General features: G+C 40.0%; 1 protein-coding gene across 1 annotated transcript in view; it reads left to right on the forward strand.

Annotated features, from left to right (window-relative positions):
- The first annotated feature begins 214 nt into the window (after positions 1-214).
- LOC139717470 (sushi, von Willebrand factor type A, EGF and pentraxin domain-containing protein 1-like) overlaps positions 215-25,745 on the forward strand; it is a 38,636-nt gene continuing 13,105 nt past the window's right edge. The window contains exons 1-18 of the mRNA XM_071628977.1: positions 215-311; positions 1,505-1,690; positions 2,705-2,890; positions 3,955-4,140; positions 5,299-5,484; positions 7,047-7,232; positions 7,929-8,114; positions 8,538-8,723; positions 8,986-9,171; positions 9,871-10,056; positions 10,752-10,937; positions 11,630-11,815; positions 12,513-12,698; positions 13,402-13,587; positions 20,029-20,214; positions 20,796-20,981; positions 21,784-21,969; positions 24,540-24,728. Coding sequence (XP_071485078.1) covers positions 215-311; positions 1,505-1,690; positions 2,705-2,890; positions 3,955-4,140; positions 5,299-5,484; positions 7,047-7,232; positions 7,929-8,114; positions 8,538-8,723; positions 8,986-9,171; positions 9,871-10,056; positions 10,752-10,937; positions 11,630-11,815; positions 12,513-12,698; positions 13,402-13,587; positions 20,029-20,214; positions 20,796-20,981; positions 21,784-21,969; positions 24,540-24,728 — 3,262 coding nt within the window. The remainder of the gene's footprint in view (positions 312-1,504; positions 1,691-2,704; positions 2,891-3,954; positions 4,141-5,298; positions 5,485-7,046; positions 7,233-7,928; positions 8,115-8,537; positions 8,724-8,985; positions 9,172-9,870; positions 10,057-10,751; positions 10,938-11,629; positions 11,816-12,512; positions 12,699-13,401; positions 13,588-20,028; positions 20,215-20,795; positions 20,982-21,783; positions 21,970-24,539; positions 24,729-25,745) is intronic.

The following is a 25,745-nucleotide window of genomic DNA, read 5'->3' on the forward strand; positions in this document are numbered from 1 at the left end:
TACACAAGGAAGTAGGATGCTTTTGTGAAATTGTACACATTAAACATGTAATAAGGACATTGAATAAGTACATCAGTAGATATAGATATTTCATTATGTACATTTAAATGCAAAGATCATATGTGAAGATGTATTTACACATTTATATAAATTGCCTTTTGAAAATAAATCATCTCTTTCACTTGGACCGACGCATATTATTTCCCACAGCATAATGTATTTCAAGAAACCTGTCATCTTGGAACTAAATGTGACAACAACAGTTAACGCATGTTGCCCTGGTTATGTCGAGATTGGCTCTGATTGCGAAGGTTTGTTTGTTGTTTGTTTATTTCTATTTCCGAAACAGTGATATCATTATACAAAATAAACCGTGTTGAACATAACACAAATCAAGGTTGAAGTATCAAAACACAATGAAAACAAATTGGCAATGATGATAATGGATTGCCCATTTCAGACCCATATGATGAATCTGTTCTTCCGTGGGGTCCAAGATCTATAAACCTATATGTAGGTAAGGAATGACATGGCTGTCACTGTGAAGCTGTGACTTTCAATCGAAGTTTATTATAATGACCAAAAACCTCTTTACATTTAGCTTATCTAAGTACATGACTGTATATCATATAGGTACATACATTATACATGAATATACATGCTTGTGCTTTAGTTATATACATACATATACATAGATTTTCCTACTATAATCAGGGCTTCAAATAATTTTCTTTTTGGTTTTAATTTTTAAGATATTTTCTTTTTTGCAAATTAGATTTCGCATTTTTCATGTTCTTACATTTCCAATCGGGTGGGTAGATTTCATCATATTTTATAGTTGGTTACAGTTCGTTATTCCGAAGGTTCTCTCGGCCGAAGGTTCGTTATTCCGAAGGTTCGTTAATCCGAAAATTTGATAAGGTTTGTTATTCCGAAGGTTCATTCTTAATCCGAAAATGAAATAAGGTACGTTATTCCGAAGGTTCGTTAATCAGAAAATAAAACAAAGTTATTTCGAAGGTTCGTTATGGACCCTATTTCATTTCGGATCAACGAACCTTCGGAATAACGAACCCTATTTCATTTTGGCATTAACGAACCTTCGGAATAATGGACCCTATTTCATTTTCAGCTAAACGAGCCTTCGGAATAGCAAACCCTATTTCATTTTCGATTTAACGAACCTTCGGAATAACGAACCTTCGGAATAACGCCACAGATGTCCGAATTAACGAACCCTTTTTCATTTTCGGATTAACGAACCTCTAGGTATAGGGAATTTGTGTGTTTCGGATTAACGAAACTTCGGAATAACGAACAGCACCCCTTATTTATAGTTTTGCTCTGCCGATATGAAATGTTCCTTGTCCCGGGCAAAAGCTAGCATCGAACTCTGATTACGATTATGAACTCTGATAATCAGCGTTTTCATGTCATTTTAGGTTTTCATCACACATATATTACATAAATTATATCTATCATCCAATATTTTTTTTCCCTGTAGCTGTAAATTGTACCATACCCGACCTGCCACCTTACCTTAAGAGTGTGGATGAACTGTGCAGCTCTGGTTTCTACATCAGTTACCCTTCAACGTGCGAGTTTAGCTGTGCCCTTGGTTACAATCTCAAGGGAAACTCGAGCGTAGCATGTTCGGCAACTGGCGAGTTGACACTACCCTCTTGTGAAAGTAAGTAGCAATATATTTCACCTTTTTTTTTCTTTCTTTTTGTTGGATGAAATGAATTAGTCCAATGTCGACCAGAGATGGCTCATAATTGAGCACGTATGTTATACAATGTAGGCGTACTAGGATGTTTACTTGATCTGGCATTGTAAATAGGATACGTTGATTGCATTATTACAAGGATGATTACATAATTATGGACAGCACCTCACAGCAATTAGCAATCTAGTGGAGATGGCGCCTGTCCGGAGATCAGGAGGTCGTAGGTTCGAATCCTGCTCGAGTATGTAGGCCCATGATTTCTTTAATTATGGCTGCTACTAAAACACTGATCAATTCAGTGCCTATTTACGTCGATGTATGGCAATTCGTCAATCAGTTGCAATGAAAACATCTCGACGGAAGAATTTCATAAATTTGAGCCTCATAACAATGTTTCCATTTTATAGTTACCTCTGCCAAGGGAGGAGGTTATGTTTTCATTACCGTTTGTTTGTTTGTTTGTTTGTGCAAAACAACTCAAAAAGCTGTGCATGGATTTGGATGAAACTTACAGGAAAGGTTGACAATGACACAAGGAAAAGAATTTTGGAAGTGATGCGAAAAATTTTACGGATTCTATGAAGGATTTTCGATATTTTGGCAGGTAGGGTCAATGAACTTGGGATTTCAAGCTGCGCGTTTTTGAGGTTTTCATTGCTCTAGTTTCTGCTTGGGCGAGGCGCGCCGCGCAGCTGAGGGTTCATGACGTAACGAAGCCTTCTTATAGGGAAATCGGGCGATTTTTTTTTTTTTTTTAGCATGCATAATGGGTGGAAATTACTGAACTCTATGGAAGAGCAAGATCATCGGTGCAAAGTAGCTGCTTGGCGGAGGTCTGCGCTCTCAGAGTGTTTTTCTAGTTGTAAAAATGTCATATTTCGATGACTGATTACTCTGTCCGTTTGATATTTTGTCCGAACATCTGAGCACCTGAAGTAAAGCTCGAGTTTGTACCTTTTGTCTTTCATTCTTGAGTTGTGAACTGCTCCATTCCCGAGCTGCCAACGCAACTGGAGAGTATAGATGATAACTGCAGTCCCGGTGCACTCATCAGTTACAACTCAACTTGCGACTTTGTCTGCGCTGTTGGTTATGATCTTATTGGAGACGCGTCACCAAGATGTCCGGCTTCTGGTGTTTTCACTCTCCCGTCCTGTGAAAGTAAGAGGAAAAAACGTTGAAGTTTTCTTACATGTGAAATGAAATGAACTCTGGAAAGAAATCCTTGCGCGCCATTTTGCCGATTTGTCTCACATCGTTAATTATCTATTCGTGTTTGTTTGTTGTTGGTTTTTTTTTCTCGAGGCCACGGTGATAGCTTAAAGGCATTATTCACCATTCGCAGATGAAACGAAAACCCAGCTTTAGTGCTTCAAAATAGTATTATGATGTGAGTTAGGGATAGAAACAACCAATGTAAAGATTAGAATCAGTGTAACAATGTTAAGTATTGTAAAAAACCAAACAAAATGTAAACAATAGTTATGATAAAATGTTTCTGGACTGAACCGTCTACAGTTTAGTTTGGTGTAGTGAGAAAAATAGTGATAATCTCCATATATCTTAGGCGTTATTGCAAAATGTTTATAATTTATGGTAGGATGTATTGCGAAACAACTGACCTACACATATGCATCATGTAATATATCTAACATTTTTTTTTTTTAATTCACTGCTCCCAGTGGTATAGTATACATTTAACATCAGTGGAATTATTTTAATTTGTAGTTGTGAACTGCACCGTGCCTCAACTCCCATCACAACTTGAGAGTGTGGACGAAAACTGTAACACAGGCTCTATCATTACTTACAACTCATCGTGCGAGTTTAGCTGTGCTGTTGGTTTCAACCTTACCGGAGACTCCAGTGTAACGTGTCTGGCGTCCGGGGAGTTAAACCTTCCGTCTTGTGAAAGTAAGGCGGGGTTTGTTATACATTTGTATTTTTGTCGTTTCTTTGTATTTTCATCTCTTTTGTTCTGTTGTGTTTATGTGGGATTTTTTTATCAAGAGGGAGAAAGGAACAACAAAATTACGTAAAAGTTGTTTTTTGCTAGTAGAAAATTTGTTGTTTGCATTGTTTCAAGTGAATAAATGACAAGTTGCAGCGATTGGCCTATAAGCATTACTTAAGTAAAATATTTGTTTTAATTTGTAGTTGTGAATTGCACCGTACCTCAACACAGTGATAAGCATGGCATTAGTACATTTTGTCTTGATTTGTAGTTGTGAACTGCACCGTACCTCAACTCCCATCACAACTTGAGAGTGTGGACGAAAACTGTAACACAGGTTCTATCATCTCTTACAACTCATCGTGCGAGTTTAGCTGTGCTGTTGGTTTCAACCTTACCGGAGACTCCAGAGTAACGTGTCCGGCTTCCGGCGAGTTAAAGCTTCCGTTTTGTGAAAGTAAGGCGGGGTCTGTTATACATTTATGTTTTGTCATATCTTTCTTTTTTTCATCTGTTTTGTCTTGTTGTGTGTGTGTGTGTGTTTGTTGATTTCTTATCCTTTAGAAGGGAACAGAGGAACAACAGAATGCTATACTTGAAAGGTTGCTTATTCCTACATTCTAGACAATAATGTTGTTTGTTTCGAGTGATAAAGTGATAAGCTACAGTGATAAGCCTGACATTACATTTTGTCTTATAATTTGTAGTTGTGAACTGTACCGTGCCTCAACTCCCTTCACAACTTGAGAGTGTGGACGAAAGCTGTAACACAGGTTCTATCATCACTTACAACTCATCGTGCGAGTTTAGCTGTGCTGTTGGTTTCAACCTTACCGGAGACTCCAGTGTAACGTGTCTGGCGTCCGGGGAGTTAAACCTTCCGTTTTGTGAAAGTAAGGCGGGGTCTGTGTATACATTTGTGTTTTTGTCGTTTCTTTGTATTTTCATCTCTTTTGTTCTGTTGTGTTCGTGTGTTATCGTTTATGCGTTTTGCTGTTGTTATTTTATTTTTCAGAGGAGAGCAGAGGAACAACAGACTTACATACTTGAAAGTTTGTTCATTGCCACATTGTAAACAATGTGTTGTTTCGTTTCGAGTGATAAGTGATTACCTCTAGTGTAAACTAATCATCAAGGCATTTGTTTTCATTTGCAGTTGTGAATTGCACCGTACCTCAACTCCCATCACAACTTGAGAGTGTGAACGAAAACTGTAACACAGGTTCTATGATCACTTACAACTCATCGTGCGAGTTTAGCTGTGCTGTTGGTTTCAACCTTACCGGAGACTCCAGAGTAACGTGTCCGGCTTCCGGCGAGTTAAACCTTCCGTTTTGTGAAAGTAAGGCGGGGCCTGTAATTCATTTGTATTTCCGTCGTATCTTTTTCCTTTCATGTGTTTTGTTCTGTTGTGAGTGTGTGTGTTTGTGTGTGTGTATGTGTATGTGTGTGTGTGTTGATTTCTAATTTTATAAAAGGGAACAGAGGAACAACAGAATGCTGTACTTGAAAGGTTGCTTATTCCTACATTCTAGACAATGTTGTTTGTTTCATGTCGTGAGTGATAAGCTACAGTGGTAAGCCTGACATTAGTACATTTTGTCTTAATTTGTAGTTGTGAACTGCACCGTGCCTCAACTCTCGTCACAACTTGAGAGTGTGGACGAAAACTGTAACACAGGTTCTATCATCACTTACAACTCATCCTGCGAGTTTAGCTGTGCTGTTGGTTTCAACCTTACCGGAGACTCCAGCGCAACGTGTCCGGCTTCCGGGGAGTTAAACCTTCCATCTTGTGAAAGTAAGGCGGGATCTGTGTATACATTTGTATTTTTGTCGCTTCTTTGTATTTTCATCTCTTTTGTTCTGTTGTGTTTATGTGGGATTTTTGTTTATCGAGAGGGAGAAAGTAACAACAAAATTACGTATAAGATGTTTTTTGCTAGTAGAAAATTTGTTGTTTGCATTGTTTCAAGTGAATAAATAATAAGTTGCAGCGATTGGCCTATAAGCATTACTTAAGTGAACTATTTGTTTTAATTTGTAGTTGTGAATTGCACCGTACCTCAACTTCCATCACAACTTGAGAGAGTGGACGAAAGCTGTAACACAGGTTCTAGCATCACTTACAACTCATCCTGCGAGTTTAGCTGTGCTGTTGGTTTCAACCTTACCGGAGACTCCAGAGTAACGTGTCCTGCTTCCGGCGAGTTAAATCTTCCGTTTTGTGAAAGTAAGGCGGGGCCTGGTATACATTTGTGTTCTTGTCATTTCTTTTTCTTTTCATCTGTTTTGTTCTGTTGTGAGTGTGTATGTGTGTTTGTTGATTTCTTATCGTTTAGAAGGGAACAGAGGAACAACAGAATGCTATACTTGAAAGGTTGCTTATTCCTACATTCTAAACAATAATGTTGTTTCTTTCGAGTGATAAGTGATAAGCTACAGTGGTAAGCCTGACATTAGTACATTTTGTCTTAATTTGTAGTTGTGAACTGTACCGTGCCTCAACTCCCTTCACAACTTGAGAGTGTGGACGAAAGCTGTAACACAGGTTCTATCATCTCTTACAACTCATCGTGCGAGTTTAGCTGTGCTGTTGGTTTCAACCTTACCGGAGACTCCAGTGTAACGTGTCCGGCGTCCGGGGAGTTAAACCTTCCATCTTGTGAAAGTAATGCGGGGCCTGTTATGCATTTATGTTTTTGTCGTTTCTTTGTATTTTCGTCTGTTTTGTTCTGTTGTGTTTATGAGGTTTCTTTTTATCAAGAGAGACAGAGGAACAACAAAATTACGTAAAAGTTGTTTTTTGCTAGTAGAAAATTTGTTGTTTGCGTTGTTTCAAGGGCATTAATGGATAGGTTGCAGCGATTGGCCTATAAGCATTACTTAAGTGAATTATTTGTTTTAATTTGTAGTTGTGAATTGCACCGTACCTCAACTCCCATCACAACTTGAGAGTGTGGACGAAAGCTGTAACACAGGTTCTATCATCTCTTACAACTCATCGTGCGAGTTTAGCTGTGCTGTTGGTTTCAACCTTACCGGAGACTCCAGAGTAACATGTCCTGCGTCCGGGGAGCTAAAGCTTCCGTCTTGTGAAAGTAAGGCGGGGTCTGTTATACATTTATGTTTTTGTCGTTTCTTTGTATTTTCATCTATTTTGTTCTGTTGTGTTCGTGTGTTATCGTTTATGCGTTTTGCTGTTGTTATTTTTATTTTCAGAGGAGAGCAGAGGAACAACAGACTTACATACTTGAAAGTTTGTTCATTGCCACATTGTAAACAATGTGTTCTTTCGTTTCGAGTGATAAGTGATTACCTCCAGTGTAAACTAATCATCAAGGCTTTTGATTCCATTTGCAGTTGTGAACTGCACCGTGCCTCAACTCCCATCACAACTTGAGAGTGTGGACGAAAGCTGTAACACAGGTTCTATCATCACTTACAACTCATCGTGCGAGTTTAGCTGTGCTGTTGGTTTCAACCTTACCGGAGACTCCAGTGTAACGTGTCCGGCTTCCGGCGAGTTAAAGCTTCCGTCTTGTGAAAGTAAGGCGGGGTCTGTTATACATTTATGTTTTGTCGTTTCTTTGTATTTTCATCTCTTTTGTTCTGTTGTGTTCGTGTGTTATCGTTTATGTGTTTTGCTGTTGTTATTTTTATATTCAGGGGAGAGCAGAGGACCAACAGACTTACATACTTGAAAGTTTGTTCATTGCCACATTGTAAACAATGTGTTGTTTCGTTTCGAATGATAAGTGATTACCTCTAGTGTAAACTAATCATCAAGGCATTTGTTTTCATTTGCAGTTGTGAACTGCACCGTACCTCAACTCCCATCACAACTTCGAAGTGTGGACGAAAACTGTAACACAGGTTCTATCATCACTTACAACTCATCGTGCGAGTTTAGCTGTGCTGTTGGTTTCAACCTTACCGGAGACTTCAGAGTAACTTGTCCGGCGTCCGGCGAGTTAAACCTTCCCTCTTGTGAAAGTAAGGCGGGGCCTGTTATGCATTTATGTTTTTGTCGTTTCTTTGTATTTTCATCTGTTTTGTTCTGTTGTGTTTATGAGGTTTTTTTTTTTTTTATCAAGAGAGACAGAGGAACAACAAAATTACGTAAAAGTTGTTTTTTGCTAGTAGAAAATTTGTTGTTTGCGTTGTTTCAAGTGCATTAACGAATAAGTTGCAGCGATTGGCCTATAATCATTACTTAAGTGAATTATTTGTTTTAATTTGTAGTTGTAAATTGCACCGTACCTCAACTCCCATCACAACTTGAGAGTGTGGACGAAAGCTGTAACACAGGTTCTATCATCTCTTACAACTCATCCTGCGAGTTTAGCTGTGCTGTTGGTTTCAACCTTACCGGAGACTCCAGAGTAACATGTCCTGCGTCCGGGGAGCTAAAGCTTCCGTCTTGTGAAAGTAAGGCGGGGTCTGTTATACATTTATGTTTTGTCGTTTCTTTGTATTTTCATCTCTTTTGTTCTGTTGTGTTCGTGTGTTATCGTTTATGTGTTTTGCTGTTGTTATTTTTATTTTCAGGGGAGAGCAGAGGAACAACAGACTTACATACTTGGAAGTTAAACCTTCCATCTTGTGAAAGTAATGCGGGGCCTGTTATGCATTTATGTTTTTGTCGTTTCTTTGTATTTTCGTCTGTTTTGTTCTGTTGTGTTTATGAGGGTTTTTTTATCAAGAGAGACAGAGGAACAACAAAATTACATAAAAGTTGTTTTTTGCTAGTAGAAAATTTGTTGTTTGCGTTGTTTCAAGGGCATTAATGGATAAGTTGCAGCGATTGGCCTATAAGCATTACTTAAGTGAATTATTTGTTTTAATTTGTAGTTGTGAACTGCACCGTACCTCAACTCCCATCACAACTTGAGAGTGTGGACGAAAGCTGTAACACAGGTTCTATCATCTCTTACAACTCATCGTGCGAGTTTAGCTGTGCTGTTGGTTTCAACCTTACCGGAGACTCCAGAGTAACGTGTCCGGCTTCCGGCGAGTTAAACCTCCCGTCTTGTGAAAGTAAGGCGGGGTCTGTTATACATTTATGTTTTTGTCGTTTCTTTGTATTTTCATCTATTTTGTTCTGTTGTGTTCGTGTGTTATCGTTTATGCGTTTTGCTGTTGTTATTTTTATTTTCAGGGGAGAGCAGAGGACCAACAGACTTACATACTTGAAAGTTTGTTCATTGCCACATTGTAAACAATGTGTTGTTTCGTTTCGAATGATAAGTGATTACCTCTAGTGTAAACTAATCATCAAGGCATTTGTTTTCATTTGCAGTTGTGAACTGCACCGTGCCTCAACTCCCATCACAACTTCGAAGTGTGGACGAAAACTGTAACACAGGTTCTATCATCACTTACAACTCATCGTGCGAGTTTAGCTGTGCTGTTGGTTTCAACCTTACCGGAGACTCCAGAGTAACATGTCCGGCTTCCGGCGAGTTAAACCTTCCGTTTTGTGAAAGTAAGGCGGGGCCTGGTATACATTTGTGTTCTTGTCATTTCTTTTTCTTTTCATCTGTTTTGTTCTGTTGTGAGTGTGTATGTGTGTTTGTTGATTTCTTATCGTTTAGAAGGGAACAGAGGAACAACAGAATGCTATACTTGAAAGGTTGCTTATTCCTACATTCTAAACAATAATGTTGTTTCTTTCGAGTGATAAGTGATAAGCTACAGTGGTAAGCCTGACATTAGTACATTTTGTCTTAATTTGTAGTTGTGAACTGTACCGTGCCTCAACTCCCATCACAACTTGAGAGTGTGGACGAAAGCTGTAACACAGGTTCTATCATCACTTACAACTCATCGTGCGAGTTTAGCTGTGCTGTTGGTTTCAACCTTACCGGAGACTCCAGAGTAACATGTCCTGCGTCCGGGGAGCTAAAGCTTCCGTCTTGTGAAAGTAAGGCGGGGTCTGTTATACATTTATGTTTTGTCGTTTCTTTGTATTTTCATCTCTTTTGTTCTGTTGTGTTCGTGTGTTATCGTTTATGTGTTTTGCTGTTGTTATTTTTATTTTCAGGGGAGAGCAGAGGACCAACAGACTTACATACTTGAAAGTTTGTTCATTGCCACATTGTAAACAATGTGTTGTTTCGTTTCGAATGATAAGTGATTACCTCTAGTGTAAACTAATCATCAAGGCATTTGTTTTCATTTGCAGTTGTGAACTGCACCGTGCCTCAACTCCCATCACAACTTCGAAGTGTGGACGAAAACTGTAACACAGGTTCTATCATCACTTACAACTCATCGTGCGAGTTTAGCTGTGCTGTTGGTTTCAACCTTACCGGAGACTTCAGAGTAACTTGTCCGGCGTCCGGCGAGTTAAACCTTCCCTCTTGTGAAAGTAAGGCGGGGCCTGTTATGTATTTATGTTTTTGTCGTTTCTTTGTATTTTCATCTGTTTTGTTCTGTTGTGTTTATGAGGTTTTTTTTTTTTTATCAAGAGAGACAGAGGAACAACAAAATTACGTAAAAGTTGTTTTTTGCTAGTAGAAAATTTGTTGTTTGCGTTGTTTCAAGTGCATTAACGAATAAGTTGCAGCGATTGGCCTATAATCATTACTTAAGTGAATTATTTGTTTTAATTTGTAGTTGTGAATTGCACCGTACCTCAACTCCCATCACAACTTGAGAGTGTGGACGAAAGCTGTAACACAGGTTCTATGATCACTTACAACTCATCGTGCGAGTTTAGCTGTGCTGTTGGTTTCAACCTTACCGGAGACTCCAGTGTAACGTGTCCGGCTTCCGGCGAGTTAAAGCTTCCGTTTTGTGAAAGTAAGGCGGGGTCTGTTATACATTTATGTTTTGTCGTTTCTTTGTATTTTCATCTGTCTTGTTCTGTTGTGTTCGTGTGTCATCGTTTATGTGTTTTGCTGTTGTTATTCTTATTTTCAGAGGAGAGCAGAGGAACAACAAACTTACATACTTGAAAGTTTGCTCATTGTCACATTGTAAACAATGTGTTGTTTCGTTTCGAGTGATAAGTGATTACCTATAGTGTAAACTAATCATCAAGACATTTGTTTTCATATGCAGTTGTGAACTGCACCGTGCCTCAACTCCCGTCACAACTTGAGAGTGTGGACGAAAACTGTAACACAGGCTCTATCATTACTTACAACTCATCGTGCGAGTTTAGCTGTGCTGTTGGTTTCAACCTTACCGGAGACTCCAGTGTAACGTGTCTGGCGTACGGGGAGTTAAACCTTCCGTCTTGTGAAAGTAAGGCGGGGCCTGTTATGTATTTATGTTTTTGTCGTTTCTTTGTACTTTCATCTGTTTTGTTCTGTTGTGTTTATGAGAGTTTTTTTAATCAAGAGAGACAGAGGAACGACAGAATTACGTAAAAGTTGTTTTTTTTGGTGGTAGAAAATTTGTTGTTTGCATTGTTTCGAGTGATAAGTTGGAGCGATTGGCCTATAAGCATTACTTAAGTGAATTATTTGTTTTAATTTGTAGTTGTGAACTGTACCGTACCTCAACTCCCTTCACAACTTGAGAGTGTGAACGAAAACTGTAACAAAGGTTCTATCATCACTTACAACTCATCGTGCGAGTTTAGCTGTGCTGTTGGTTTCAACCTTACCGGAGACTCCAGAGTAACGTGTCCGGCTTCCGGCGAGTTAAAGCTTCCGTCTTGTGAAAGTAAGGCGGGATCTGTGTATATATATACATTTGTATTTTTGTTGTTTCTTTGCATTTTCATCTCTTTTGTTCTGTTGTGTTCGTGTGTTATCGTTTATGTGTTTTGCTGTTGTTATTTTATTTTTCAGAGGAGAGCAGAGGAACAACAAACTTACATACTTGAAAGTTTGCTCATTGCCACATTGTAAACAATGTATTGTTTAGTTTCGAGTGATAAGTGATTACCTCTAGTGTAAACTAATCATCAAGGCATTTGTTTTCATTTGCAGTTGTGAACTGCACCGTGCCTCAACTCCCATCACAACTTCGAAGTGTGGACGAAAACTGTAACACAGGCTCTATCATCACTTACAACTCATCGTGCGAGTTTAGCTGTGCTGTTGGTTTCAACCTTACCGGAGACTCCAGAGTAACGTGTCCGGCTTCCGGCGAGTTAAACCTTCCGTTTTGTGAAAGTAAGGCGGGGTCTGTGTATACATTTGTGTTCTTGTCATTTCTTTTTCTTTTCATCTGTTTTGTTCTGTTGTGAGTGTGTGTGTGTGTTTGTTGATTTCTTATCGTTTAGAAGGGAACAGAGGAACAACAGAATGCTATACTTGAAAGGTTGCTTATTCCTTCATTCTAAACAATAATGTTGTTTCGAGTAATAAGTGATAAGCTACAATGATAAGCTTGACATTAGTACATTTTGTCTTGATTTGTAGTTGTGAATTGCACCGTACCTCAACTCCCATCACAACTTGAGAGTGTGGACGAAAGCTGTAACACAGGTTCTATCATCTCTTACAACTCATCGTGTGACTTTAGCTGTGCTGTTGGTTTCAACCTTACCGGAGACTCCAGAGTAACGTGTCCGGCTTCCAGCGAGTTAAACCTTCCGTCTTGTGAAAGTAAGGCGGGGTCTGTTATACATTTGTATTTTTGTCGTTTCTTTGTATTTTCATCTCTTTTGTTCTTTTGTGTTCGTGTGTCATCGTTTATGTGTTTTGCTGTTGTTATTCTTATTTTCAGAGGAGAGCAGAGGAACAACAAACTTACATACTTGAAAGTTTGCTCATTGTCACATTGTAAACAATGTGTTGTTTCGTTTCGAGTGATAAGTGATTACCTCTAGTGTAAACTAATCATCAAGGCATTTGTTTTCATTTGCAGTTGTGAACTGCACCGTGCCTCAACTCCCATCACTACTTGAGAGTGTGGACGAAAGCTGTAACACAGGTTCTATCATCACTTACAACTCATCGTGCGAGTTTAGCTGTGCTGTTGGTTTCAACCTTACCGGAGACTCCAGAGTAACATGTCCGGCTTCCGGCGAGTTAAACCTTCCGTTTTGTGAAAGTAAGGCGGGGCCTGGTATACATTTGTGTTCTTGTCATTTCTTTTTCTTTTCATCTGTTTTGTTCTGTTGTGAGTGTGTATGTGTGTTTGTTGATTTCTTATCGTTTAGAAGGGAACAGAGGAACAACAGAATGCTATACTTGAAAGGTTGCTTATTCCTACATTCTAAACAATAATGTTGTTTCTTTCGAGTGATAAGTGATAAGCTACAGTGGTAAGCCTGACATTAGTACATTTTGTCTTAATTTGTAGTTGTGAACTGTACCGTGCCTCAACTCCCATCACAACTTGAGAGTGTGGACGAAAGCTGTAACACAGGTTCTATCATCACTTACAACTCATCGTGCGAGTTTAGCTGTGCTGTTGGTTTCAACCTTACCGGAGACTCCAGAGAAACGTGTCCGGCTTCCGGCGAGTTAAGGCTTCCGTCTTGTGAAAGTAAGGCGGGATCTGTGCATATACATTTGTATTTTTGTCGTTTCTTTGTATTTTCATCTCTTTTGTTCTGTTGTGTTCGTGTGTCATCGTTTATGTGTTTTTCTGTTGTTATTTCTATTTTCAGAGGAGAGCAGAGGAACAACAAACTTACATACTTGAAAGTTTGTTCATTGCCACATTATAAACAATATGTTGTTTCGTTTCGAGTGATAAGTGATTACCTCTAGTGTAAACTAATCATCAAGACATTTGTTTTCATTTGCAGTTGTGAACTGCACCGTGCCTCAACTCCCATCACAACTTGAGAGTGTGGACGAAAGCTGTAACACAGGTTCTATCATCACTTACAACTCATCGTGCGAGTTTAGCTGTGCTGTTGGTTTCAACCTTACCGGAGACTCCAGAGTAACATGTCCGGCTTCCGGCGAGTTAAACCTTCCAATTTGTAAAAGTAAGGCGGGGCCTGGTAAACATTTGTGTTCTTGTCATTTCTTTTTCTTTTCATCTGTTTTGTTCTGTTGTGAGTGTGTGTTTGTGTGTGTGTGTGTGTTTGTGTGTGTGTGTTGATTTGTTATTTTGTAAAAGGTAACAGACGAACAACAGAATGCTGTACTTGAAAGGTTGCTTATTCCTACATTCTAGACAACAATGTTATTTGTTTAGAGTGATAAGTGATAAGCTTCAGTGGTAAGCCTGACATTAGTACATTTTGTCCTTATTTGTAGTTGTGAATTGCACCGTACCTCAACTCCCATCACAACTTGAGAGTGTGGACGAAAACTGTAACACAGGTTCTATCATCACTTACAACTCATCCTGCGAGTTTAGCTGTGCTGTTGGTTTCAACCTTACCGGAGACTCCAGAGTAATGTGTCCGGCTTCCGGCGAGTTAAACCTCCCGTTTTGTGAAAGTAAGGCGGAGCCTTTTCCATCTTTGTTTTGCTGACGTTTTTTCCTTTCCTTTTGTTTGTTTGTTTGTTTTTGTTTGTTGTTGTTGTTGTTGTTTTTTAGATCGGAACAGAGGAGGAACAGAATATCATACTGAAAAAGTTGTTTATTTCTACATTGTAGACAATATCAAAGTTGTTAAATTGTTCATTCTCATCATGCGAGTTTAGCTGTGCTGTTGGTTTCAACCTTACCGGAGACTCCAGAGTAACGTGTCCGGCTTCCGGCGAGTTAAACCTTCCGTCTTGTGAAAGGAAGGCCGGGCTTTTTCCATATTTTTTTGTCGTGCTTCCTTTTGTTTTGCCTTGTTCATTTTTTTTTTCAGATTGGAAATGGGAAGGAACAGACTGTCATACTGAAAAGGTTGTTTATTGTCACACTTTAGACAATTTGTTGTCATTTGCTCATTGTTTAAAGGCACAAAAAGTAGCATTCTGTTGGGAAAAGAAAGTGAAAAGTAGTGAGTAAAAAAACTAATAAGAGAGAAAAACCGTATCCGGGCACTTACCCCCTGGGCAACTACCCTCTGGATAACTACCACCCGGATAATTACCCCCAAGGTCTATTCCCCCTTAGGGCAACTACCCCCCGGACAACTACCCTCCTAGGGCAATCACCCTCCAGGGCCATTACCCCCAAGGACAACTACCACCCGGTCATCTACCCTCCTAGGGCAACTACCCCCAAGGGCAATTACCCCTAGGACATCTACCCCCCCCCCGATAACTACCCCCTGGGTAACTACCCCCTGGATGACTACCCCCGGATAACTACCCCCAGATAACTACCACCCGGATAACTACCCCCTGGATAACTACCCCCCGGAGAACTACCCCCTGGATAACTACCCCCGGAGACCTACCCCCTGGGTAACTACCCCCTGATAACTACCCCCAGGATAACTACCACCTGGATAACTACCCCCCCCCCCCGGATAACTACCCCAGGATAACTACCCCCAGGATAACTACCACCCGGATAATTACTCCCCGGATAACTACCCCCAGGATAACTACCACCCGGATTACTATCCCCCTCCCCCATAACCATACCTCGAACCCCCCCCCCCCCGCCCCCTCCTGATACTTACCTACTGGACAACCCTCCCTCCCCACCCCCACCCCCCCCCCAAAGTTACCACCCGTTGTAATTTTTCCATAAGTTCATAACACCATATCAGAAGATGCACCTTTCTCTTACACTGTCATCATTTACTCTTTTGGCTTGTCATTTTCTACCATTAACACATTAGACGATAAACATAAGAAAAGGAGAGTTGATTTCACTGCAATTCGTATTCCCTTAACATTAGCGAGGGACCCTTCGATATAAAGCCATAGTTTCTGATAGGATCCAGGCACGGTTTTATTAAAGTTATCAGTCCTGACAAGCTGTCAGTTCCACACAATTACCAATCGTTGGAGGTCGATCAAAGCAGGTCCATGGTAACAAGTCAGTGACTCGAGCTTATCAATCAAGCAGAACCCATGGTTTTATTGAAATTATTAGAGACTAACAAGATGTCATAACTGGCAACTTTTATCAAACGGTGCCCTAATCTGTCATAAGAGTAAAATGACAGCTTGTTTTACATACAAGTAGAATTGTGCTAGTTTTCAAATTAAATGTTCTCGACACTTTAAAGGGAAATCCAGTTCAAATATAAGTTAGTCTGATTAGAAAGAGTAAAATATTACGAGTTTAACGGTATTTCTTCTTCTTCTTTTTTTTTTTACAAAACACCCCTTGTTGTTAACGAAGTCTTTTGTCCTGCACCCTCTTTTTGAATAGATCTATAGAGAGTTGTAGTTGACAGAATCCTTTTTTACATTATAGGGCTGCTCTGTTTTATCCCGGCCATTTCAAGAGTATTTTTTTTCACAAAAACTTGAATCCTTCTTGGAATAACATGCTCGTTAATATTTCGTAAGGGGTTTCTAATCATCTCACCAAAAAGATGATTAAAACCTGAAGTTAGGTCTCGACCAAAACCAGACGATATGAAAAAATGTTTTTTTTTTTTTTTTTCAAATAGCAAATGTTGTTCGAAAATAACAATGAGAGACGTAATTTTCTGGGGGAGAGTTTGTAAGAGGGGTGATTGTTTGGAGCCTAATTTTAATAAGGAGTAATTGTCAAGGGAGGTAATGCTCTGCAGTGATCATGCCAAGGAGGTGACAATCTCTTCCCACATCCTTGGTACTAGTTGTTAATGCCCAATAATGCAGTAGGGCAATTCTGAAATGAGCGTTAACGGTATAACAGCAAAATAATTACAAAATTGATGAAACAATGCAAAGAAAGCAAATTAAGACAGAGACGAAGTACACAAATAAAGATACAGTGCACTCCCGTTACAGCGAACACGGTTATAACGAAATTTCGTTATAACGAAGCAAAAATTCCGGTCCCAGAATTGTCGCCATTAAAGTCATGGTACAAAATTCGCTTATAACGAAGACGGTTATAACAAAATTTTCGTTATCACGAAGTCTTTTCTGAGCGCCACTGACAAAGAAAAACAAAAGAAATGTGCTCCGTTATAACGAAATGCGGATCGCATTCGAAAATGCGTAGCGGAACAAGCGTCTCTGCATGAGCGAACGCATCATTGAATGTTCACTCCGTGTATCACGCACAGTTTCCGAGAGGAACTTGCGTTATTGTAATACGATAATCTGAATTCAGATAAAGGCCGTGTCACACCAGCCTTGCGTGCGACTTGCAAAGAACAATTTTGACTACCCGGAGGTCCCCGTAGATGATCCGCACATGACAGTACCTAGCATGTATCTCAAAAGTAGTCGCCCGGAGGTGCGCACGCATATTTTTTTACCCGCAACCGTGTTTAGGCCCTGTCACACCTTTCCGGGAAAGCTACTCGGGCTTGTTACGTGTAGGGATTTTCTAGCATACCGGACATTCCTGAGGGCGGAAAAGGATTTGTGCGAGTCAGCGCATATGTGTCTTACTTGCTGGACGCGTTATACTTGCGAGTATACTGTGTGACCTTTGTACCAGTCGCGTGGGGGCTGACAACTCAGTGAAGGAATTCCTCTACTGGAATGGCTGAAATCTCACAGAATTTCATTATCTTGGCTGCATACGGGACTGTGAAGTACCTGCGTGGGAATTGCCTGGGAAGTACTGCCGCTAAGGGTTTCCTACTGGCGTTCTGCGTGGACCTCTACGGGCATTCCCGCGACTCACTCGGAAAAAGTTTTGGTCATGCTCAAAACTTGGCTGCGGTTAAATCGGACTTGCGTGAGCGCCTCCGGGCAACTACGCGCTAGATACTGTCAGGTGCGGACCAACTGCGGAGAACTCCGGGGAGTAAATTTGTTTCCCCGCAAGTCAAGCCGCAGAAGTTCCCCCGTACGGTATGACAAGGCATGATGAAAATTGCAAACATTCTTGTTCGCCCGCTGAAAATATACGTACTGGAAACTACCTCCTCACCACAAGCCCGCGTAGCTTGTCCGGAATGGTGTGACACGGCCTTAAGGTTTGTTTCATTGTTCCGAAGTCCTTTAATACAAAACACACAGATTCTGATACAACTAAATGTCCGTTAGTTCGGAAATGAAATAGGGTTTGTTATTAAGCACATTTTGGCGTTATTCCAAAGGTTCGTTAATCCGATAATAAAATATGGTCCTTATTCTTATTCTTATACGGTTCGTTAGTCCGAAAATGATAGGAATTCAAAACGTTCGTTAATCGGAACATTACAAAAAGTATCGTTAATCCATGGTGGAAAAAGGAGAGTACACTAACAAAACTTAAGAATTGCTATCCTTATAATCGTCTTAAGATAAATAAATCTTCGAAATAACTAACCTTTCTCATTTTTTTTTTCGTCAACAAAATTTCTTCGGAATAACGAACCTTATTTCATTTTCGGATGAAAAAGCCTTCGGAACAACGGACTTTCTGAAAAGTGAACCTTTCTCATTTTTTGATTTATAAACCTTCAGAATGACGAACCTCATTTCATTTTCAGATCAACGAACCTTCGGAAAATGAACAATATATTATTTTGATCTAAATTATGAACTTTCGGAATAATGATTCTTCGGAAATGCGAACCTTCAGATAAACAAACCATCGGAATCCCGGGAATGGCGAAACTTCGAAATAAGGAGCCTTGGGAGTAACGTACTTTAGTAAGAAAAGAACCTTTGGAATAGCGAACTGTAACTACACCGTCATTTTCTACACATGTGTGACAACACAAACAACTTTATGCTCTTTTAAAAATGTAATATTTAAACGAAATTAAAAAGGTATTCTCCCATTTCACATAGCTTTCCAGCGTATGATGAGGATTCAACAAACATAATTTTTTATGCGTGATTTCCTTCTTTTCGTTACACATTGCATATTATATTTGTTCGGTTATAACGAAATTTCGTTAAAACGAAAAAAAAAAAAACTGCCGGTCCTGAGCATTTCGTTTTAACGGGATTGCACTGCACATGAACACACACGAGATAAACCCCTTGTAATGATAGAAAGAGGAAAGGTGAGTAATGAATGACAGGAATAGACTACCTTCACGGTGGACAGAGAAAAGCGAGAGGGAAGAAGAAGATGATGGGTCAAAACCAGGGCACGTGAGGCATGAGATATAAGCTCCTCAAAATAAAGAAGTGTTACATGGAGTTGTGGTAAACGATAGACGATTGTGGTTCAAAAATATTGCAAAAAGTATAACTCATTCTGAAGTGTAATATTTCTTCAAAATGTCTTTAGTTCAATGGTAAAGGCATTCGAACTTAGAAACTCTTTTATACTATACTATCAAGAGAAATCCGAAATTTCGGAACAGTAAAAGAAAATACAGATTTAGCGAAAATAGCTTTGGTTAAAGGCATTGACATTTACTGGATTACCGGGTAGGATATGAAGGGACAGCTTCGTTTTTTATGGATATAGAGTCAAAATACAGAGGGAGAAATTAAGCTTGTACATAAATCGTCCTAAATGCAAACGATACAAATCGTAAATCCTTAAGATGTTGTTTTCATAAGATGATGTATCAGTATGGCATCTCCGTGATTTCTGGCAAAAAAATACAAAGAACTTCGTTTCCTGTAGTTATGATATTCTTTTTATTAAAAGTAAGAGTGGGGGGGATGGGGGTGGGGGGCAATGACCCGGGAGGTAGTTACCCAGGGGGTAATGACGTGGTGCACTGTCCGGGGGGTAATTTCCTCTTGATAGTTATAGGGGAGGGGGAGTTGTAGGCCTACTTATCCGGGGTAATCATCCATGGGAAGTTATCGGAGGGGGTAGTTATCGGGTGGAAGCTATCTGGGGTCTAGTTATCGGAGGAGGGGGTAATTAACCTGGGGATAATTATCCTGGTGGTAATTATCTGGGGGGGGGGGGGGTAGTTATCCGGAGGGTAATTATCCGGGGGGTAATTATCCGGGGGGTAATTATCCGGGGGGTAATTATCCGTGGGGTAGTTATCCGGGGGTAGTTATCCTGGGGGTAGTTATCCTGGGGTTAGTTACCCAGGGGGTAGTTCTCCGGGGGGTAGTTACCCAGGGGGTAGTTCTCCGGGGGGTAGTTATCCAGGGGGTAGTTTTTCGGGGGGTAGTTATCCAGGGGGTAGTTATCCGGGGGGGGGGGGTAGTTATCCTGGGGTAGTCATCCGAGGGGTAGTTATCCAGGGGGTAGTTTTCCTAATAGGAATTGCCCTGGGGGTGATTGCCCTAGGAGGGTAGTTGTCCGGGGGGTAGTTGTCCTAGGGGGTAATTACCCTGGAGGGTAATTGCCCTTGGAGGGTAGTTGTCCGGGGGGTAGTTGCCCTAGGGGGAATTGTCCTGGGGGTAATTATCCGGGTGGTAGTTATCCGGAGGGTGGTTTTCCAGGGGGTAGTGTTCCTGGACCCGAAAAAAACCTGTGATATGCATTGCTACATTTACTCGATCAGTAATCACGTGCACCATACCGGATCTTCCCGCCAACTTGGAGACTACAGCGTCTGACTGCAGTTTGGGCTCTATCCTCGAATTCGGGTCAACGTGCGAGTTTACGTGCGCAGTCGGCTACAATTTGGTCGGCGAATCGGTTGGAACATGCGCAGATACCGGTGCTGTTGATATCCCTTCTTGCGACGGTAAGTGACAGATAATTCTACTCTTAAACAGAAAAATTCCTTGTTAGTTCAAAGCAATTAATCAATGTTCACCAATTTCTTATGATGTTGATTCCACCTCCAATTTGACGCTTATATGATAATTACCGTGTTGACGCACAAACTCAAAAAGATTTATTCTAAGCGCTGAATAGATATTTTGATGAAAAGTAATTCTTATTTGTTTGTTTCTATTGTTCCATATTCCACGTTTTAACGAATAGATCATATACTCATCAAGAAATTAAATGAGTGAATTGCCGAATACAGCAAATGTAGCAAAACAGCAAAAGAAGCGTCGCCTGTGGGGCGTAGATTCCCAGATGCTAATTTGAGATGAATTCTTACATGAAACTGTTGCATGCACGAAAACACTCTACCCTTGACAAGGATATTAACAACAACAACAAAACCATTCACTATGAATTAATCAGTACATATAGGTTATTATAGTTTGAAAAGTTGCAGATTCTGATAGTAGATATATAGCAGTAATGTGGTTGTGTTCTTAAAAACATATGTTTACTAAAATATGGTTTTTGGACATCTCTATTTCTGCCTAGCTGTGACTTGTACCGTGCCACAACTACCATCTCAGCTGGAAAGCAGTGATCCAAACTGTGGTGAGGGTTCTGTTTTGAATTTCGGCTCCACTTGCGACTATGCTTGTGCCGCAGGGTTCAGACTTAATGACTCGTCCGTCGCGACTTGCCCGATGTCCGGGGTTCTCATTCTGCCTGCTTGTGAAGGTAAGAGACATAAGATCTAAAACTTTTTTTATATCACATATTGATTAAAAATTTACTAATGTGTTTGTTTGTTAGTTGCTAGTCTAGTTTGTGCTTTGATTACATTCAAGGTTGTTGTTTTTCTTAACTATTCATTGATCAGTTATTGATCAATCCATCAGTCTAATCATTCATTCATTCATTCATCCATTCATCCATTCATCCATTCATCCATTCAATCATTCATCCATTCATCCATTCAATCATTCTTTCATTCATTCATTCATTCATTCATACATACATTCATTCATTCGTTCTTTCTTTCATTTTTCTTTCACGTCCTTTGAAAATAGTATCCCCTGACCCAAAACCACAAAAGAGGAGAAAATGTCAATGAAGCGAGTGCAGTCATTCCTTATTATGCCTGTAATGCCATTACATTACAGTTGAATATATGTAAGGTTTATATGGCGGGCGAAAGAAGACGGAAGTGAATATAACCTTGCAACTGTACAGCCATGGAATGGATGTCAGGTTTTAACCAATCAGAACGCAAGAAACCGTTCAACTGTCGGCTCGTACGAGTGACCACCACACAGATATCATATATACAGGGCTGCACAATTGCACAGTTGCACAGTTTGTTTATTTGTTTCTTTGTTGTTATCGTTGTTGTTGTTGTTTGCGTTCTGATTGGTTGAAACTTGACATCCATTCCAGGACTATACAGTCGCATGGCTGCATTATTTATGATCTCTCTCGCCCGTCATAGTTTTGCGCCTACTGAACAATATTTTGAGATTATTCACTTTCCTGTCTACAGAACTAACTTGCACTGTTCCAGAACTTCCCTCTCTGCTGTCGAGTACGGACGAAAGCTGTAACAGTGGGTCGGTCATCAATTACAATGCAATCTGCGAGTTTGACTGCCCCGTTGGTCATAACATGACCGGAAACCCTGCGATCACGTGTCCTGTTTCGGGGGTGATGTCACTTCCGTCTTGTGAGAGTAAGAGGAATATGACTGTTAGCCCTGACACAACTCCCAACCAAAAACCTACGCATATGATAAATAAACAGAAACACATTGCTATGAAATGCTGCTTCCTCTCACTCTGTCTTGGTAAAAGCAGCCATTTAATATTTGAATGGAGTTGGAAAGATTTTAAGTCACAAGTACGTTAATTTAATACTCATAATAAAACAGTCATTTAAATATTTGATATTTTATTGCGCCTCTCATTGTAATACGTATATATATATTTTTTTTTCTCATTGGGCAATGACTTTTGTGTAAACTGTGATATTAGTGTATCAGTACTGTTTTGGGTGCACCAGGTGGGTTGGGGAGGATGGCCTGAGGGCCCGAGTCAGTTAGTTGGCTCTTTCCAGACTCGGGCTGCCCAACCAGTAACTCTTCATTGTATGTCCTGATTTTGTACTGTGTAATGTTGATGTCTGTGATTGAAAGCCGAATAAATAAATACAATTAGAATGTGATTTATAAACTAAAAAAAACCCGACTGAATAAACTGAAGTGTGAGACAAATCTGGCAGTGAAGCATTCTAACATATTCCAACTAAACAGTTAGTTTCAGTTCCAACTCAGTGAGTATGAAATCAGCTATCTTCAATCTAAAACAGACATTACCATACTCATAGCGATGTTGAATGATTCATCAGTGGAAAGATGGACTTAGTAAATATAGGTTTTCCCATTCATTTTCAAACTTGTTTTATTCAATTTCACAAATTTTTACTTCAATTTCGTCGCGGAATGTCGGGAGTAGGCCAATCTTACTTTCAAATTCGTCTTTCGTCGTTCATTTTCAAATAAAGTCCATTCAATTTAGTCATTTGGCATGCATTTTCGTCATTTACAGATCAAATTCGTCAGTCTCACTCGCAGCACTCAAAACAGCAGGATCGATTTCGTCTTTTGTCAATCATTTTCGTTAAATTTTCATTCATATTCGTCTCATATCTCTACCCGATGTGATTTTCCAGTCATTCATGTATTGTTTTTTTTTTTCTGTAACCGTTCACATTTTACATTCAGGAGTTAACATACACACAAGTGCCCCCCCCCCCCACACGCACACAGAACCACAGATACAGACACACACACAAGCAATCCGAGTACACGCTGATACAAACATACGTATACCGTCTCGCAAACGAAAACACTGACAAACGATTTCTAGGCAATCATGATTTAAGACAAAATTTAAGTGTAGAATTGTCGCCTGTTTAATGTCAAAAAATGGATAACATAATTATGTTTGCTGCTTTCCAGGGTACAAAAATTTAAACTTGCTTCATGCATTATGATGCGAAAACCTGAACATTACGAGTTAAAGTTCAAAATGTGACCTGACATACTGTCCTGGTTATGACTTTTGACTGTCGTTTATCTTTCAATCATTTTCGTTGGCAGTCTTGTTTTTTGTGTATTGTTAAAGCAAATGCTTAGGGAATAATGTGTAACGATACAGTTTACGAGAGAAACTAAAAATATGTCGGCTTAAAGTTGGTTCACCATCAAAATAAAGAATCGACAACATCTGACTAATTTGAATGAAAAATTCATGAAATTGTGTGAACAAAGACGAATTTGATCTTCACATTCTGCGATCCGTCAGCGGGAGGGACGAATTTGAATGACAATTCACGATTCTGAATGCTATGTCTTCGAAAATGTTTGACGAAAAACAAATAGCAATGACAATTGACGAAATTGAAGTTAGGATTTGCTTTCCACCTGCTTCTCGGGACGAAATTGAACAATAAATCTTTGAAATTGAATGACAAAAGTGCGAAAATGGATGGGAAAACCTATAGATAAAGTCATACACTGTAGTTACACCGCTTCATTTCATGTCAGACAAAACTTTGTGATGCCCGCTTTTATGTGTCTGGAATATGCATAGTATTATGAGTTCGGTATTGACTTTTTCTTTTTCTAGTCTTGTAGCAATACTATACTGGATACGTGGGTTTGATGTCTTTTCAGGTCTGCAATGCACTTGGAAAGTTCTCGTATATAGTTATATAAATATTTATGTTTTGTTTTGTTTTGTTTTTAACTCAAAATTATTGCGTTTTTATGTTCCATACTCTCATTAGCAATCTGGTTGCAATACTTGGTTTGTATGCACGGGTAAAAAAATTTGAACACACTGTCACCTAGGGTTGTTGTGCTATGTATTATGGAGCTCTAGATTTGCGACGTGGACGTTAAGACGACGGTTGCGCCTACCGTTCTCCTCTCTCTCTCTCTCTCTCTCTCTGCATCGTGTGCAAAATGGCTATAGATTTCGCGAAGACGCAGCCTAAATAATGTAAAATGGTGCCCCCATATGACCGTTGCATCAAGTAGCTCTCTGCGTCGTGAATTTGAGCGGACGCTGAAATGGCTCAAAACCCACCATGAAAACTCACACAGGGCGTGATCGATTATGATATCTTCCGCATACGCCGAAGTTTTTTGTTTTGTTGTCCCTCTAACGTCCGCGTCGCGAAAATCTAAAGCTCTCTATTTTCTATTTCAAGTGACGACATAACGTATCACTTTCACAGTCGTTACCTGCACGGTGCCTGCACTTTCACTTGGTTTGGAGAGTCCGACCGAAGCCTGCAGCCAGGGATCCATCGTCGAATACAACACGACGTGCGAGTTCCGTTGTGGCGCAGGCTACAACCTCGTTGGAAGCTCGTCGGTCACGTGCCAAGCTTCTGGTGACTTTACGGCACTCCCTACTTGTCAAGGTAGTCTTACCGTTTGAATATGTCAAGTATTCCTAAGTCTTTTGGATTACAATTTTTGTCCCCGCCGAACGAGTTCGAGCAGGGGACTATGAAACGGGCTCCGTACGTGTGTGTGTCCGTGTGTCCGTCCGTCCGTGTGTCCGTCCGTCCGTCCGTGTGTCCGTGTGTCCGTGTGTGCGTCCGTGTGTGATCAAAATCTTCAATTTGCTACTTCTCTGTCATTTATGAGCCAATTTTGATTCTGTTTGCTTTATATGATAGCACTACATGGGAGCTTTGAAACTTCTACACAGAATTTCAGTCGTGACCTTTGACCTTAACCTTTGACCTATATTGTACATTTTGCTACAAAATGCTACTCCTTCGCCATTTCTAACCCGATTTCGATTCCGTTTGCTTTATGTGATGGCACTAGGTGAGGGCTTCAAAACTTCTACACAGAATTTTGACCTTTGACTTCTTTGACCTTTGACCTTGATTTTTGACCTATATTGTACATTTTGCTACGAAATGCTACTCCTTCGCCATTTTTAACCCGATTTCGATTCCGTTTGTTTTATATGATGGCACTAGTTGAGGGCTTCAAAACTTCTACACAGAATTTTGACCTTTGACTTCTTTGACCTTTGACCTTGATTTTTGACCTATATTGTGCATTTTGCTACAGAATGCTATTCCTTCGCCATTTCTAACCCGATTTCGATTCCGTTTGCTTTATGTGATAGCACTAGGTGAGGGCTTCAAAACTTCTACACAGAATTTTGACCTTTGTCTTCTTTGACCTTTGACCTTGATTTTTGACCTATATTGTACATTGGCTACAAAATGCTACTCCTTCGCCATTTCTAACCCAATTTCGATTCCATTTGCTTTATGTGATGGCACTAGGTGAGGGCTTCAAAACTTCTACACAGAATTTTGACCTTTGACTTCTTTGACCTTTGACCTTGATTTTTTACCTATATTGCACATTTTGTTACAAAATGCTACTTCCGGCGGGGACATATGTTACGCACC

This window comes from Diadema antillarum, unplaced genomic scaffold (genome assembly GCF_040938485.1).
Source record: "Diadema antillarum isolate AM-2024a unplaced genomic scaffold, OU_Dant_1.0 scf00000075, whole genome shotgun sequence".
Classification (NCBI taxonomy): Eukaryota; Metazoa; Echinodermata; class Echinoidea; order Diadematoida; family Diadematidae; genus Diadema; species Diadema antillarum.